The sequence below is a fragment of the Arachis hypogaea genome, chromosome 11 (genome assembly GCF_003086295.3).
Source record: "Arachis hypogaea cultivar Tifrunner chromosome 11, arahy.Tifrunner.gnm2.J5K5, whole genome shotgun sequence".
Classification (NCBI taxonomy): domain Eukaryota; kingdom Viridiplantae; phylum Streptophyta; class Magnoliopsida; order Fabales; family Fabaceae; genus Arachis; species Arachis hypogaea.
In genome coordinates, this window is record NC_092046.1 from 254,487 (window position 1) to 266,531 (window position 12,045).

The following is a 12,045-nucleotide window of genomic DNA, read 5'->3' on the forward strand; positions in this document are numbered from 1 at the left end:
AACTACATGGTGCAGTGTTCTTTTTAAAAATACTGGATGAGCTACATGGATGAGTAGTTGAAGCGCTGATAATTATTAATTTAATTATTAACAAGTAATATATTATTATCAGATTTATTGAGAGACAAATTTAATAGTAAAAAACACTCAAAAATCTAATTTATAGCACCAAAGTTATCCATGAAAATTTTCCGACAATAACAACCTTTAGAGTTTTGTCAACTAAAAATTTATATTCGCTAGTAAATAATTATTTACGAAGTTTTTATTGTCTAATTTCGTTTCTCACTAAATTCAATAGTAAATAATTTTCCAGCGGATTTTTTAGTTATTTTGCCAATAAATCAGGCAGATTTTTTTTTGTAGTGTTTAATTCATTGCAATAATCAAATCTTAGGTTCTAGCTAGTTTGGTACAATAACATGTATCATTCATTGGACAAATTAATATAGAAATTGAATTTTAGACAAATTGATCAATGGTCTTTTTGATCAAATCTGAGGTAAGAATGCCGTAAGTTCTCTCAGTAGGGTGATAACTATCCCAGAACACATATTTGGATGCATCTTTGCATATTTTCAATGAGAAAGTGCTACAAAATGGGCCAAGTTCCATACTTGCAATGCCACAGCATGCTCTGTCCACGCTCTCAAACCCTGTTCCACAGTCACTTCACCAATTAGTATATGTATAAAATTTCACATAGAATATGAATGTGAAATATTTTTTAGTATATTAGACCTATAATTTCATTTATTTAAAATATTTATTATTTAAAAGTTTCAAATTATGTCCTTAACTTGTATAATTATTTTCAATATGTGTAACTACTCTAGTCTTATAGTTAAAATATTGTTTATATATGTATAGAAAACTGACCAAATTGATTGGGGTGTTGAATGAGCATATTGAGTGAATTATGGACATCAAGGTATACAATTCTGGAACCAGAGAGGGTCTTCTTGAGAGCCATAAGTGATTGATAGAGCATGGTATTGTAGACTTGTGCTGCCTTTGTTACTGGCTCCACACAATTCCTTTTTATGCCTCCTCTCACTGTCCTCTGCATTGGGATGCATCCTAATGCTGATAAGCTCACTGTTCCAATCCTTCTTGCTCCCAATCGATATAGTTCCTTTTATTCATTCAATTCAATTCATCATCATCATATACTATTTGTTTGAATTTAACAATTCAACTTTTTCAATAGTTAAATGACTGATTATGGTAAAGTAGTGTTATTGATAAAGGGACATGAGACATATTATATATGTTCCTTGTATTAAATTAAACAGTTAAATGACTGATTAATCCGATTAAACCAATAGTCTATCTAATCAGAACCATAATAATATCACACACAATTCAATATTACTTGATTTGTATTACTAGGGGTGAGCACGAGTCGGTTTAATTCGGGTTTATGGTAAAATTAGAATCGAATCAATCAAAATGTAATTGGTTTGGTTTGGTTCGGATTTGCATTTTTTTGTATATGTACCTGAACTAAACCAAACCGATTAAGAACGGGTTGGTTCGGTTCGGGTAATTGGGTACCCAATGACTTTAAAATTTATAAAAAAAAAAACCAAATTTTTATGTTAAAAATTCAACAAGTACAATAAATATGTAACATCAATAGAAATAATCCAAACATGTTAAACACCAAATATATTAAAAACTAAACTCATTAAAATCCAAACATATTAATAATGAATAATCATTGTCTAATGAAAAAATCATATATATTTTTTATTTTTTTTATTTGATTAATATATGATCAGGTTCGCGGGTTGGTTTGGGTTCCGCACCCCCAAAACCGATACCCGAACCAATCACTAACAAAAGTCATCGATTTGGTTCGAATTGGACCTGATTACCTATTGGTTTCAGAAATAATTTAATTGATTCGGTTCAAATTCGGACAGGTAATCAGGTACCCGCTACCCGTGCTCACCCTAGTATTACCCTTTGCATTTTAAGAAGTACCATATCTTCTAATATCACTTAACTTTAGGCCTAGGGGAGTTAAAAGAAAGAACCACTAAATATTTTCTAGCATTATTCTTGCATTTGAAAATTTTAGGCCAAATTAAAACTACAAACCACTAATTTCATAAGTGAGAATAAAACTCTTATCTTATTTAACCAACAATTCAAGCTATAAGTATTATTCAAAGGTCTTCTAAATATTCAATTGCATATAGAGTAATTAAGTATTTACATACCAATATAAATCTTGTTGTTAATCTGATAAGCCTTCTTGAATATTGTCTGACATTGTAATGGACTCTCCTATATGGTGTGAGAAAATATGTTCCTGCAATATCATTGCTTCCCATGCTGATGAGAACTATGCTCTTTTCAAGAATGTAAGCTGTTCTTTCTTCTCCCACAGCACCCTTAAGTTTTCCAATGTATTCTTTGAACATGTCTAATTGATCCTCTGTTGACAACACTGACTGATATATATAACAAAATCATAAATAGAAAAGAAAACTGTTAGAGGATCTTGTAACACATACATAGTCTTAGGAGTAATTAAGGTTTTGAATGAGCACTTATAGTTTAAAACTTTATAATCAAATTTATTATAGATTTAATTACTCTATTGGTCCTTATAGTTTTGTGAAATTTTCAATTAGGTCTCTATACTTTTTTTTTTAATTGGGTCCTTGCACCAAATTTTTTTTCAAGTAAGTCCCTCTTAGTAGTAATTAGCTTAATTTTATAGGGACCCAACTAAAAAAAAAATTGGTGCAGGGACCCAATTAAAAGAAAAAAAAGTATAGGGACCTAATTGAAAATTTTGCGAAACTATAAGAACCAGTAGAGTAATTAAACATTTATTATATATAGTATAATAAATTTTAAATAACTCATATATATATATATAATTTAAGATTTAATTATCTTGTTTACTTTTATAATTTCACAAAATTTATAATTAGATTTTTATAATTTTTTTTAATTAAGTCTTTACACTAATTTAAATTTTATAATTAGGTTCTTATTAGTATAAAAAATATTAGAGTTAATTAATTTTTTTTTTTTTTGCAAATTGAAAGTACCCACAATTAAAATTCTAATTAGATTTTTGACCACATGTCTTTTAAAATGAATATTATGTTAACTTTAATGTTTCTAATACAAAAATAACCTAATTACAAAATTAAAAATAGTATATGGACATAATTAAAAAGAAAAAAATATAAGAACCTAATTGCGAATTTGGTGAAACTATAAAAACCAATCGCGTAATTAAACCATAATTTAAATATTTCGAGTTAACTAAGTGTTTATATTTTATGATACTTTTTCAACTATGTTCTTAAGAGACAATAATGGAGGAGTAAAGTGAAGATTACAGCTAGTTCAACTGTGAGAGGATCATATCCTGAACCAGCAGAGGCAAAGCTCACCCCACTTAAGAGATCTTCAATCTCCAAATCTGGATCAAGATAAGGTGGCATGGAATCCTTAATTCCAAGTATTTCAACTGAAAAAAAAAAGAAAAAAAAATCCAAATCTTTTAGTACAAGTTTTTTCCTATTTGTGAATTCATAATAAGTATTTTATCAAAATGACAAATATTACCACTACTAGAAATATGATTTTTTCGGACGAATTTTGAGACGAAATTAAAATAAATTTCGAACAAATTAGAGACAAATTTTTTTTTCAAACAAAATTGGAACGAATTTTTTTTGTCCCAAAAAACTTTGTTGCTAATTTACATTTTGTTTAAAATTTCGTCCGAAATTTTTTTCAGACAATTTTGTAAGATAGATATGAATAAAAAATAGTCTATTAAAATGTACTATTATTTTAACTAAAAAATCATATCAAAATCTTTTAAGGTGGTATGAAATATAGAAACAGAGTGAATATTTAACTGGCCATTGGAATAAGGCATTATTATTAGTTAATAATTAATTACCATAAAAATCTGAAGGGATTCTGCCATTGCAAAACCTTCCGGTGGATTCTTCTGCAAAGAAATCTCTGCCATAAGGTTTAAAATTGGACCTCAAAGCTGTTAGAATGTAATTGTTGTTGCCAGTATCCAAGATTGAATCACCAAAAGCTATGACAGCAGGAAATGAATAGTTCATATATGTAGGTTGTTGTGACGATTTGGCTACTGTCACAACAAATAATGAATAAAACAAAACTAGAAGAGGAGAAACATAATTGAAGGTTGAAAGCTTCATCATGTGATTTAAATTTCACTCTTTTGGTTCCCCTTTTTGGAATATAAATTTATATTTGGAGAATATTTGTTGAGTCAATCATCATATATTGAAACATTTTGTTTAAGACAAAAATATTCATATTATAGTAATATAAAAATATTATTTGTATACTAAAATCAGAACTAAAAATTAGTTATTATATATTTTTATATAAATATAATACGTATTTATACTAGTGACTAATTTTGTTGATAATAATAATGTTAATTCTCTCACGGAAAAAATGTAAAATTAATGTTAAGCATATATGTTAATTAATTATAATTATTAACAAAATATTTGAGAGCTCTAGGTGTTACTTGTAAGTAAATGAAAATTAAAATAGATAGCAATTTAAAAAATTTGTGAAAACCTTATTAAAGTGTGAAAGTAAATTTTTTTTTCTTCCTTGAATATAAGTCAAACCTTAAATTTGCATTATAAGGTTACTAATTCTACCTTTTAATTGTCTCATTGGTGAACAAAATTCATGGTATGATATAGTTATATTACACACTCATTTGGAGATCTTTGTTCTTCACGTAAGATAGGTCATACATATGTTGTGTTTCCCTAAATACATTCTCCCATTGATTGGAAAAGGAAAACCAATAAAAATAGGTCAAAAATTGAGGTCATGCATTTGATGCTTGGAGACAATCACCACTAATGATGGGAAAGGAAATTTTGATACTACAAGAAAATATAAACTAAGGAGAAGTTTAGTTTTTTGTAAAAACACTCAATAAATTTTTTATACCTAGAAAAATGTATGAATTGTGTTTGTTATGTTGTTAGAAAATTTAAATAGAACTACCATTACTATTAGAATTTAATTTTAAGCACAGTTAATATTAAGTAATTTTATATATGTATTTAATCGGCTAAAACTTTTATATATGAATAATTTTAATGTAAAATACAAAAATATTTGATTATTTTAGTATTTTACACTGTTGTGATAGCAGCATAAAACGTTAATAATATTTTGTAATAAAAAAATTTAATTATAAAAGAACAAAACGTTACATTTTGTAATAAAAAAATTATTTTAATTATTAAAACATAAAATATTATTGACATTTTGTTAAAAAATATTATTTTAATTATCAAGGTACAAAATGTCAGTGTCGTTTTGAAAATGACCATAGCAATGTTTAATACATAACTTAGTTCATTATTATGGAGGATTTCACATCTAATAATACAATATAAAAAAAAAGTTTTATCCAATTATATAATACTATATTAGCAAAAACAAATTATTTTTATATCGACTGTAAATAATTATCTAAAAGAACAAATATAATTACATAATTACGTAAAATATTTTACACTGTCATTACATTAAAATTAAACTCGTACTATTACGTAACTAATTAAAATTCTATTCACAAGTCTTAAATTGAAAACCTCATTTAAATTAAGATAATATTAAAAAGTATATGATCCACTTGAATCACCACAACAATGGTTTTAACTAATGCATGCAACAAGATAAATAAAATTAGCAAAACATATAAAGCTATAGATTGAGTATTAATTAAAATTACATATTATTATTCATCATAACATCAAAATCACTCAATCTTCACATGAACACGAAAAATTAAAAGCAAGCAATTCTTCCCATTATTATTACACTTATAATAATGTTCTCCTAATTAAGGATCATTGACCCTTACTACTAAAATTGAGGACTTATGAAGTAATATATATAATGGCCCAATAAAACACATACACTATGGCATGAGAATTAAGAATAGTAGAATATATAATAATCATAATTAATTTCATTAATAATTGTGGTCAAAAGAAGTCTTTGATTTTGTGATCAAGAATCAAAGAACTAAGCACAAAATAAGCCTTTTGAGTAGGATGATAACTATCCCAGAAAATGTAATCAGAGTCGTTGGAACATGTGTTAAGGCTGTAACGGTTGCACAATATGCTCACTTCTATGTTCCCTGTGCCACAGCATCCTTTCTCTACCTCAGCAAAACCTATGAGCCATAAAAACTAAAATTATTATCCAAAAAGGTAATAATAATTTATTATAAGTTACAAGAAAGTTATTCAAAATAGACCTTATTATTCTTAGATGCTCCTTGTAAAATAAGTACTATACTTTTTATAATTAAATCATTTTAAATTTCTATTTGTTTATTTTGATATCAATAGTAGTTTAATTTTAGAAGGATAACTTGCTAATAAATAGGTTAATTATTTTTTTTTGGGAAAGATTATAAAAAAATAAAAGTCTAAAATTTACTAATTTATTTGTTACTTTTAATAGTAGGTTATTTTTTAAAGAGCACTATATTTTTTATTTTTTCTAAAGTGCATTAGTATTCACTATTGTAACAATTTTTTATGTAGTTAAAAAAAAGTTAAAATTGATTTTTTAATAGAAAATACTCTATAAATATGTAAAAAGGTTATTTTTAACATATATATATATATATATTCAGAGAAAGCTAAAATAAATGAACCTTTACTTTATTTATACAAAAGTTGATACATCATTTTGCTCATTAAAAGTATTGAAATAATGTATTTCATATATATTGGAATTAAATTTTTGTTACTTTATTTCATGCATACCTACCTACAAAATGAAATATCATATAAATAAAGGGAATTAATTGATTGATAATGGAAACCTTTAAATATTATATGACTTAATAATGAACAACAACAATGATGTGCTATTATTTTTTCTTTATTATTTATTAATACACAAGTGTTATTCTACAAAAGTAATAATGTCACATATCATGTACAAAGAGTATTAATTTCTCCTCGGCCATGTCTCAACTATATTTTTCCATTTAAGTTGGTAGTTGAGGGTATTCTCATGCTAATTATTTGTGAGTCACATGGAAAGTGCATGAAGGAGCAACTAAGAGTAACACATATACCCCCAACAATTATATGAACATGGAACAACTAATAAAATTACAACTTAATTTTAGTTTAAGTTGTGCTTTAAATAACAATTAGGTTAAACTATGTTTATGTTAATTCATATAATAACGAATTTCATTCGATTCGATACTGCAACAAAAGCAGCAGATAACTCCAGCTTATTAGTAGCGATTTTGACAATCGTCACAATCTGCTATCTTTTTGTAGTATATAAATCGATCATTTTATATAAAGTGAAGATTCACATGCAGTTGTCTTCATGTGAAATTGATAGTTGAAAACTATTAGATGAAGCTAAGATATCTGACGATTCTCAAATATAAACTTTATACGAAGATATCTGCATGAGAATTTTTACCATTGTCTAATAATAAGTGATGATATATTTGTTTAATAATGCCTCATAATATGTAGCTTTTTATTAAAAAAAAATAAAAATACTTGAATGAAATTGTGATTAATAAATAGTAGTATATATATGATTACCATATTTTGTAGGGTTTTGAAGCATATCAAGGAATGGATTGTAGGAATCAAGATAGACAAATCTAGCATCTGGAAACTTCTTTTGAAGTGCATCCATTTGGTTGGAGAGCTTTGAGTTAAAGAGTATTGCTGCTTGGTTTGTAGAATATGAACATGCTCTAAGGATGCCTCCACTAATTGTTCTTTGTGAGGGCACACAACCTATAACTGGTACACCAAACACTCCAATCCTTCTTGCTCCTAATCCATAAAGTTCCTATAATATCACAATATCAAGCTTCATATATATTAAAAATAATTTTTTCTAAAAAAAATGATAATAATAATAACAATAAAAGAAAGATATATACAATAAAATATATTTAAAAATTAAAGGAAAATCTTTTGAGGTGAATACTCGCATACAGTTGTTTTTATATGAAATTGATAGTCAAGAGACCTTAGATAACAATTTAGTCAAACATGTCAAATCATTTAATGAATCGAAACTATCAATTTCACATAAAAATAACTGCATGTGAGTTTCCATCTTCTTTTGATACTCTTCAATTTATTTATAAGAGTATGCGAAACTTTCATATATTTAATAGTTATCATTTAATTGTAATTATTTAATGTAATTAAGAAAATATTTTAAATTTTAGTGCAATTTTTTAAAACTTAAATTTGCAATAAATAAAAATATTCTTAAATTTTAATTTAGGATAGGATAAATCTCTAAACTTAAAATGTCCATAAAATTTAGACAAAATAACAAAATTATTCTTGTTTGGTACAGTGATTTTGCCAGATGTGGACAGCAGAGAAATTCAAACAATAATTAAATCCATGTTTCATATATAAATAGTATAGTAGTTCTATGTTTGTTTATTCATATTCCAAATTTGTTCATTTCATATTTGAAAAAAGAAAAGGAATTTTAGCTAGCAATGTATTGGAACTAAGACTACATACATATAAACAGTTTAAAGAAGATGCAACTGCCACACTGCTAGACCTAATTTTGACAAATAACATATATAGTATGGGAAATATTTCAAGTGCACCGGTAATACCGGTGTTCCAGTTATTTTAACCGTTCATCTGAATTATAAAAAATATATATAATATATATTAATTAAAATCAACGGTTAAAACAATTGGTATATCGGTACTCTCCGATGCACTTGAAATGTTTCCTATAGTATGAAATAGTAACATAACCTAAGATTGGAAAAAAATTACAACTATAATTTAGCATTGCATTTATAAGGTAACTAATAACTTTGGAATGAACAATATTCAAGCACATGCATTGGTATTTTCAGCATCAAAATGTTAAATAATTTAATGTTAAATAAAACAATAAATAAATGTTAAATAAAACAAGTTTAAATTATCTAATTTTTTTTCCTTCCTAACATACCGATTCAGCATAATATATAGTTTGATAATTAATTATCTTGTTACTACATAAATTAAATTAAATGTGGGCATGTCTTAAATAATTATATCAAACCATACCTGAAAGAAATTTGAGGCTTCAGAAGCCATAAAATCTGTGTATGATGGAATATCATACTGAATTTTTCTAAATGGTGTCTGAACATAAGTGTTGGCAATGTCATCACTTCCAATGCAAATTATGTATATACTCTTTGACACTATCATTGATGTTCTGTTTTCTCCAACTGCTTCCTTAATCTTGTTTATGTACTCCTTAAACATGTTTAGTTGTTCTGTTAATGATATCACAGACTTACAATAAAAAGAACACAAAGTAAACAAGAGTTAGGTTTCATACTTTCATATATATCATATGCTTAAGAAAATTATTCAAAAAATAATAGATATTGTAGAATAATGAAAATAGAGTATTTATATAAAGTTGCATAAATAATTTATTTATTTACCATTAATTTGGATGTTAGAGGATCATATCCGGCACCGCCGGAGGCGAAGCTTACTCCGGTGAGGAGATCTTCAAGTTGCAAATTCGGATCAAGGTAAGGTGGTAAAAGTTTCTTGACTCCAAATCTTGCAGCTGAAAAATTAAAATTAATATTAAAAAAAATAAAACATATTATTTTGTTAGGTTTTATGTTTTCATAATTATAAAATATGCATAATTGTAGATTTAAGGATAATTTTTTACCAATAATGTCTGATGGGACTAAACCGTTGCTAAATCTTCCGGTCGGATAATTTCCGTCACCAAAATCTCTTCCGTATGGTGAGAAATCGCACTTGACAATAGTACTGATATAATTGTTGTTGCCGGAATCAACTATGGAATCTCCAAACACAATCACTGCTGGCACAGTTTCATTGTTTGGTAGATTTTCAGCAGAAACATGTTGGAATAATATGATGATGGCAATGATGAGAATGGAAGAACAACACCAAAGAATTGCTTGAAACAATTGAAAAAGAAGCTTTTGCAAGAGTAGTGATGGCCTCATTTTTTTTTTCTTCCTTTGATGATATTAGTTTCTTACCTTTCTTTTTCAAGAAGTCTTGTATATATATAAGAGATGTTATATTGTATCCAAGTTAAGGTGGAGCCACTTATAAGAAATTAAATTTAGGTTTAATTACTTTATTAGTCCCTATAGTTTCGCAAAATTTTCAATTAGGTCTTTATAATTTTTTTCCTTTAAATTGGGTCTCTGTACCAATTTTTTTTTCAATTAGGTCTCTCTTAGTAGTAATTGACTTAATTGTATAGGGACTCAACTAAAAAAAATTTGGTGCAGGAATTCAAATAAAAGGAAAAAAAAGTGTAGGGACTCAATTGAAACAAAAAATTGGTGCAAGATCTAATTAAAAGGAAAAAAAGTATAGGGACTTAATTAAAAATTTTACAAAATTACAGGACCAACAGAATAATTAAACCTTAAATTTATTGTTATTTATTTGTTTATTGAAAAATGCCATCATAATTATATAATAAAAAAAAACTTGAATAAGAAATAATAATATAATAAGTAAAAAATTATTGATATGAATTTTTTATCTTGATTTTTTCAAATAACAAAACTTTTAGCATAATATATATGAATATGGGAAGAATTAGTATTTAATTTTTTTTTTAAATATTTTTTTTTAAGTTAAGATCTCTTAGGTAAAAATTATATATAAGCCACATATCATCTTAACAAATTCATTTTATTATTATTTTTATACATATTTGATAAATAAAAAAATAAATTATTAATAGACACAATAGTATTAATACAGTAGTATATATAATTAAAACAAATGTGACTTGAATGCGCAAATACCTAGTATATATTGATATGGATAAAGTAGGTATATACATAACCAATTAATACCTTATAAAGTATCCTTTTCATCATTGGGCAAATGCAAATATATACCAGACTCATACACAAAGCTATTATAAGTAATTGAAGGAAAGAAGACACTCCATGCATCCAATAGATGAGTCTTGTAAGTTAAGCATGCACATCATCACTAATATTAATTTTTTTTTGTGTAGTTTCTAGGGGTGTCCATGGATCGGATCGTATCCGCAAATTCGCGGTAAGTATCCGCATCCGATCCGAAAATTGCGGATACGATCCGATCTGCAAATTGATCGTATCGGATCGGATCCGATCCGCACCCTTTGCGGATCGGATCGCGGATATCTGCTTTACATTCGCATATCCGATTTGCGGATCCGCAGATCCGCACTATAATAATTAAAAAATAAATAAATATATATGTGTTTGGTATTATATTTACTTGTTTGTATGTTTTAGTTAGTAATTATTATTCATATATTGTATTATTTTATTTTTGTTATTTAGAGAGAGTTCGATTAAAAATATTTTAGGAATAAATAAGTTTAAAAGTATGAAAGAAATATTTTTATCGAATTCTTTTATATAGAAATATGATTAAAAAGAGAATGTTTAATTATGCGGATATATCCGATATCCGAGGTGCGGATCGAATCGGATCGGATCCGACACTAAAAGCGCAGATATCATATCCGATCCGATCCGATTGAAATTGTGCGGATCGGATCGAATTTTCGGCCATATCCGATTCGATCCGATCCGCGGACACCCCTAGTAGTTTCCACGGTATTCCCTAACCCGACACGTTAATGATTAATCCGTCACGAATTTGAGCTCTATTTAAAGGTTTGTCGATTTGAATTTCCGACACTAACTTAAACGGACGAGTGAGTTGACCACTCGACCAATTCAAGTTAGTTATATTAATTTATTTATTTTGGTGATTCTATCAATTTGGATGTCATATATATTATTTTTGAATACCAAGAAACTTTTCTAAATTAAAAAGGAAGTGTATGATAAATGATACTGCAATACTTGGGCCAGTAGTTAATGTTTAAAATTAATTTTACATTATTATTGAGTGAATTTCAATGCAAGAATATAAT

The 12,045-nt window shown here is 26.8% G+C and overlaps 1 protein-coding gene across 1 annotated transcript; it reads right to left on the reverse strand.

Moving 5' to 3' along the window:
• Nucleotides 1-462: 462 nt before the first annotated feature.
• LOC112723705 (uncharacterized) lies at nucleotides 463-10,102 on the reverse strand. Its single transcript, XM_072207809.1, is given in 11 exon segments — nucleotides 463-656; nucleotides 880-1,135; nucleotides 2,229-2,462; nucleotides 3,369-3,499; nucleotides 3,941-4,144; nucleotides 5,612-5,634; nucleotides 6,091-6,238; nucleotides 7,650-7,926; nucleotides 9,153-9,386; nucleotides 9,542-9,672; nucleotides 9,784-10,102. Coding segments are annotated over 11 exon segments (2,139 nt in total). The 5' UTR covers nucleotides 10,091-10,102.
• Nucleotides 10,103-12,045: the final 1,943 nt, after the last annotated feature.